At 51.5% G+C, this 6431-nt stretch overlaps 1 protein-coding gene across 1 annotated transcript; it reads left to right on the top strand.

Moving 5' to 3' along the window:
• The first annotated feature begins 2063 nt into the window (after nucleotides 1–2063).
• Nucleotides 2064–3144, top strand: LOC147991133 (uncharacterized). The gene is made up of 3 exons (XM_087538534.1): nucleotides 2064–2309; nucleotides 2512–2626; nucleotides 2708–3144. The coding sequence occupies exons 1-3, from the start codon at nucleotides 2064–2066 to the stop codon at nucleotides 3142–3144; spliced, it is 798 nt and encodes a 265-aa protein (XP_087394660.1).
• The last annotated feature ends 3287 nt before the right edge of the window (nucleotides 3145–6431 follow it).

Raw genomic sequence — 6431 nt, 5'->3', positions numbered from 1 at the left:
CATAAGCACGTATGACTATGTTCGGAATACATGCCTACATTATATCAATGAACTGGAGCTAGTTCTGTGTCACCCTAGGTTATGACTGTTACATGATGAACCGCATCCGGCATAATTCTCCATCACTGATCCATTGCCTACGAGCTTTCCATATATTGTTCTTCGCTTATTTACCTTTCCGTTGCTATTGCTATCATCACTACAAAATACCAAAAAACATTACTTTTACTACTGTTACCTTTTGTTACCGTTATCACTACTATCATATTACTTTGCTACTAAATACTTTGCTGCATGTATTAAGTTTCCAGGTGTGGTTGAATTGACAACTTAGCTGCTAATACTTGAGAATATTCTTTGGCTCCCCTTGTGTCGAATCAATAAATTTGGGTTGAATACTCTACCCTCAAAAACTGTTGCAATCCCCTATACTTGTGGGTTATCACACCCATTCTCGCGCACTCGAGCTCCAGCGCCGAAGTTCTCATTTTCTCCGCAAAGCCATTCCAAACATGTCTGGAGTGGGAGGCAAGTGGATGGTCTCCTCTGTTACAGAGGAGAACATTACGAAGCTCCGGGAAGCCGGATACCTGGCCGCAGACATCGTGCACCGGCTCCCAGACGCGGGGCAAATCGTCCCAACTCCAGAACCCCATGAGAGGGTTGTATTCCTCACCCACTTCATCCGCGGGCTGGGATTTCCCCTCCACCCATTTGTCAGCGGGCTCATGTTCTACTACGGGCTGGACTTCCATGATCTGGCCCCCAATTTCATCCTCAACATCTCGGCATTTATCGTCGTGTGCGAGGCCTTCCTCCGCATCAAGCCCCACTTCGACTTGTGGCTGAAGACCTTCAACATGAAACCGAAGGTGGTGGTCGGCCAGCAAGTGGAGTGCGGAGGCGCCATGGTGCAAAATGCCCAATGTCACCTGGCTCGAAGGCTCCTATGTGGAGACTGTGAAGGGGTGACAATCGGGGTGGTTCTAAATCACCGAGCCGCGCGACACCAACTAGGTGGCGGCCCCCGAATTTCGATCCGGCAACCCCATGCGGCTCACCTCCTGGAAAGAGAAGGGCCTATCCTGGGGTTCATCGGTGGAGCTGACCGGACTCCAAAACTGTGTTAAAAATATGGTAAGCAAGAAAATCAAGCTTGTCAACGTGGTCCAGGTCATGCTCTTCTGCCGGATCCTTCCGTGTCAAAGACGGGCATTCAATATGTGGGAGTTCGACCCGACCAAGCACCAGACACTGCGAGAGCTTTTCGACACGACGCACCAAGATATCTGGAAGGTGCTGTTCAAGGCCGCCGAGGTACCTCCTCCCCTTACCGAGGATCACGGACTCAGCGCAAAGCGCCCTGCCAATTCGGTAAGCTCTTTATATCTCATAAGATGTTCCTTTCCCCAGTATAATCATGTAAGGGATCTGAGCCTCCATGCTATTTTAACAGGACTGGGTAGTGACGGCGGAGCAGATCGATTGTTGGGCCCCACTGCCCGAAGATCCAGCGAGGACTCTCTAACAGAGATGCTGGTTCCGGCGCCTTATGAGGCGCCGGAGAAGAAGGCCAAGAAGAATGCTGCGGGGACCAGAAAAGGTCTCCGACGCAAGGTTGTATCGGAGTCATTGTCCGAAAACACCGAGGCGCACTCCTCCCACGAAAACGAGGAAGAGGAAAGTTCTCCCCCCAGCCGGGGAGACAAGAAAAGGAAGGCCGCTCCATCTGGGGAGGCCGAAGTGTCCAAGAAGGGAAGGACCCTCCTTCCGGACTACTCCACAACAGCCGCTTACAGCGACGAGGAGTGGTTGCCCAGGGACAATCCCCTGGCAAAGTCGTAAGTATCCGGATACCATAATAGTTCTGGTATGTTTTGTTTTATTACTTCTTATCATGTCAAACATGATCATGCAGTCCGTCCAAAGCCCTTATCGACGTATCCTCTTCGGATGAGTCTTTGGTCCAGTCGGCGATGAACAGCGATTCACTCCTGACTGCCACCTCCCCCCGGCCCACGGACGACATCGAGGTTTTGTCTCAAAGGGCACCGACTGGGCGCATGGGGGGCAAGACTCCCGTGGGCTCTAATGATGGGGGCCGCAGCAAGTTTGGCCCCCAGCCGGATACTGCGCCGGAACCTCCTGTGGTTCCAGATTTTGTCAGGCGACCCCTTGCTAAGGGGGGCAAGCCGTCTGTGCCGATGGCCTTTGTCCATCCAGAGGCATCTGACAACTTGTTGGAAGCGCTTCATGGTGCTTCCATTGACGAAGAGCACCACACTGTCATGAGTGCGTTGGTCGAGAAGGTTCGGTCCGCCAAAAGCGGATTGACCAAAGCCTATGCCAGCCTCCTAACAGGCTTTGAGGTAAATAATCAAATTATGAGAAAATATCACAGCATAGACAGTAGCCCCTGATGCTCTGTTTGGTGTTCGCAAAGAAAGGCCGACAAAGGATCAAATAATAATCATAGGAGTCTAATCAGAATATGTCTATGTGAATAAGCAGGCTTCGCTGCTGGCCGCTGCCGCTCGTACTATGGAGGTCTCCAAATTGAAGTGGGACCTTGAGCGGTCCGAGGAAGAGCTCAGCCTTACCAAGAGGCAGCTCGAAGATAACAAAGGTAAGTGATACCCCGTCTGTATATTGATAAAGAAAAAAGAAAGTGGTTACTAGATCATGGGATCATCATGAATTTTGCTAGGGGCCACGACCGAAGTGGCGGCCCTGAAGAAGGCGTTGTCCGAGGCCGAAGACAGAGCGGCCCAGGAGCGCATCGAGCGCGAGAATCAAGAGGCCCGAGTCGGCGAGGTTCAGCAAGAGCTCCAGGATTTCGTTAAAAAATACGAGTCCTTGGAGCATGACTCTAAGACGCAGGGGTCCGAGCTTGCGAAGGCCCTCGAGAACGCACAAAATGCCAAGGCTGAAGCTCAAAAGGCCCTCCAGGAGATTCAGGCGGTCAAGAATATAGCGGCGGGTAAGGCATTCATTATGCAAAGCAAGCATGTGAAGGAAACTTTCCTTTTACTTACCCGAATTCGGAGCTCTCCAGGAGCGTTCACAAATCTACCCAACAGCGTATCGGATGCCGCGGAGTTCTACCGGGCCGAGGAAGGGAGCTCGACGGAAAAGTTGTTCTGATATCAATATACTAGGACTGAACATCCGATGCCCTTGAGCGACCAGCTGAAGCAACTGGTCGAGCTTCACAAGGCGGCCGAACTGGCCATGAAGGGTCTCATAGTCCGGATGTGGCCTGGCGAGCCCCTACCTGGCAGCTACTTCAGCCTGGTAAAGCGGCTTGTGAATGGCTGCCCATGGCTTGAAGTCATAAAGCGGTCCGTCTGCATTGAAGGTGCGCGCAGGGCCTTTGCCTGTGCGAAAGTGCACTGGGCAAAGATGGACGCCGAAAGACTGGTGAAGGAGGGGCCATCGGAGGGCAAGGAGCATCGCCACCCCGAAAAGTATTATGACAGTGTCCTGAAGGGTGCCCGCCTTGTGGCGGAGGAATGTGCTAAGGATGTAATATTTGAATGAATGTACTCATGTGATCCTGTAATATGAAAACGAGTTCATGTGCGCTATATAACACTTGTCGATTTAAAATATTACCTTCTGTGCGGCCATTTATAAAATCTGAGAGTTGGTCAGTCGTCGGCTTCTGCCCCCATGTAACTAGTACTGAGGTGTTCGGGATAAATCTTAAACACTCTTTATCCAAAAAAATTGGTCCTTTAAGGAGGTGTTTAGCGCAGCGAACAAGGCAATCGGGCTATACAGCTTTATCACTCTCACTTAGCCATAGAAGTCTACAATTTTAAATTTTGGCGAAGCCCCTAGTATTCGGAAGTCCGAACTTGGGGCGCCATATACGCCTAAATCGGACAAGGCCGATTCCTCGCCCGAAGCGGAAAAAATCTTTAAGGATTTGAGACCTCTCGAACAGTGACCACCTCTCGCCGCATATTGACAGTCATTTTTCGGCTTTCTCTACTGAGGTGTTCGTCCGGAAGAACCGGGACACAATCGCAGTAGTTCTCCCAGTGCTACCTTAGCCGATATAGCGGAACGTAAGGTACCAAAACATGGGAGCCGGGCAAACCCAACTATTGACCCAAGACATGATTCGGAGCTGATGCATATAATGCTATAAGTTCGGGGTGCCGCAATGTAGAAAGTGTTCGGACTTTTCTTGTCGTGTTATGGGGTACACTGAAGCCCCTGGCGCACTAGACGTACCAGATTGTACGCTTGCAATTTGTCGTAAATGAGCAGACAGGGAAAAAAGCAATAATAAGCTAACGCTATGCATTGTTATTAAATGATACGTCAAAGCTTATGTATATGAGTAGTGCAATAAGCAAAAATAGGACTATTTGACATGTCCTATCCAAGGGCAGGCTCCGTGTGGGTATGTAAAACAGGTATAGCGATCGTTATCAGAGACCACCTGGGGATTCCCTTGTACGTCAAAGCTTCTTGCTTCCTTGGTGTTTCCTTCCCATGATGGGTCCGATAATTAGGGTATCGGAGAGGGCCTTCAGAGAATAGGGTCCTGAAAGGAAGAAAATGGTAAAGATATACTGGTCCTGAGGCGGTTGAGCCGCATTGTGGGCTATGCCATAGCCGTGCCTCCGCCTATGCCCATGGTATATTGAGTGCGTAATTATGGACGCGCGGTGCAAATTTTGCCGCTTGACTGGGACTGGGATGGAGGCCGGATTGCTAGGCGAGCTCAGAACGTGCCGGGCAATCCTGTTGCAGGGTACTCCGGACTCGCTTGAAGGTGTCCGGGGGCTTTATCACCGAATTGGCGGTTTGCCTCAGAAGGCTGCTTTGTACTTCTGCTGCGAGGGCCACAGTGTGCTCCTCCGTACGGAGCGAGCGTTCTGTGTTTCCATTAACTGTTATAACCCCGCGAGGTCCTGGCATTTTGAGCTTGAGGTATGCATAATGCGGTACCGCATTGAATCTGGCGAATGCGGTTCGTCCGAGCAGTGTGTGATAGCCATTGCGGAAGGGGACGATATCGAAGATCACCTCCTCACTTCGGAAGTTGTCTGGGGATCCGAAGACCACTTCCAGTGTGATTGAGCCCGTGCAACAGGCCTCTACACCTGGTATGACACCTTTAAAGGTGGTTTTTGTGGGTTCGATCCTCGAGGGGTCGATACCCATTTTGCGCACTGTATCCTGATAGAGCAGGTTCAGGCTGCTGCCACTGTCCATAAGGACTCAAGTGAGGTGAAATCCATCGATGATGGGGTCAAGGACCAATGCGGCAGAACCGCCATGACGGATACTGGTAGGGTGGTCCCTGCGATCGAAAGTGATCGGACAAGAAGACCATGGGTTGAACTTTGGGGCGACTGGCTCCATCGCATAGACGTCCCTTAGTGCACGCTTCCGTTCCCGCTTGGGAATATGGGTTGCGTATATCATGTTCCTGGCTGACTCCCCGGGCTGTTGGGTTATGTGACTCAAGTCATCAGCATCCGGTGGTCGCACATAAGTGCCCTGGAAGTTGTCAAGGAATGCGTCTTCCAAGTTCTCCCAACTGCCAATGGAGTTTGCTGGCAGGCTATCCAGCCAATGCTGAGCCGTTCCTTTGAGTTTTAGTGGGAGGTACTTGATGGCATGTAGATCGTCACCGCGGGCCATGTGGATGTGGAGGAGGAAATCTTCAATCCATACCGTGGGGTCTGTTGTACCATCATATGATTCAATGTTTATGGGTTTAAACCCTTCTGGGAATTCGTGATCCATTACTTCATCGGTGAAGCATAGGGGGTGTGCGGTGCCTCTGTGCCGGACTATATCACGACGCAGTTCATACGAGTCTTGTATACTGTATTCGGCCCGGCCGGATTTGCTTTTAGTCTATCCGGCGTGACGGTCGTCGTCACGCGTTGGGGCGCGCCCCGTGATCCGTTGATCGGTCTTGTATGTCCTGCTTTGTTTTCCAATATGTCTCGCAGGTCCTGCGTGTAGCCCCGGGCCTTGGTGTTTTTGTTTGACTGGCGACGGGGTGCAGGCTGGACTTCGGGCTGATATGCCGCTTTGTCTCGGCCACGAGGTGGCCGGTCAGCCGCATCATACGCTGGTAGTGTAGGTTTTAATGCTTCCTCCTTGAGAGTTGGGGTAGCAACTTGCGCTTTGGGTAACTTTTGGTTGGGCGCCCGGGTTGAGGACACAATGTTTACCCATGTCATCCCCTGATTCTCCGTCTGTCGCCTGTTCCTTAGGGCTCTCTTGCCCAATCTCCTGCTCGAAGCCTGGCTGGAGGGGATTGTCTTCATCTTCGGCACTGTCCGTAGCGTTTTTGTCTCTTGTGCCGGTATCGCTGCTTTTGCTATGGCGGGGCTTAGAGTAGCGTCGATGATGCCGGTGCTTAGATTGCTTCTCGAGGGGGTTATCCTCCATTGCCT

Source organism: Triticum urartu, chromosome 1A, assembly GCF_056163025.1.
Source record: "Triticum urartu cultivar PI428250 chromosome 1A, HENAU_Tu73, whole genome shotgun sequence".
In the NCBI taxonomy this organism is placed as follows: Eukaryota; Viridiplantae; Streptophyta; class Magnoliopsida; order Poales; family Poaceae; genus Triticum; species Triticum urartu.
Note: the sequence above shows the minus strand (reverse complement) of the source record. Positions and strands in the feature narration are given on the sequence as shown.

Bases quoted from the DNA above. Each gene is read 5' to 3' on its own strand.
- LOC147991133 (XM_087538534.1), top strand. From the start codon at position 2,064: ATGGGGGGCAAGACTCCCGTGGGCTCTAATGATGGGGGCCGCAGCAAG. The intron at 2,310-2,511 runs GTTCGGTCCGCC...GTGAATAAGCAG, and splicing joins TGAGTGCGTTGGTCGAGAAG to GCTTCGCTGCTGGCCGCTGC. The intron at 2,627-2,707 runs GTAAGTGATACC...GAATTTTGCTAG, and splicing joins GCAGCTCGAAGATAACAAAG to GGGCCACGACCGAAGTGGCG.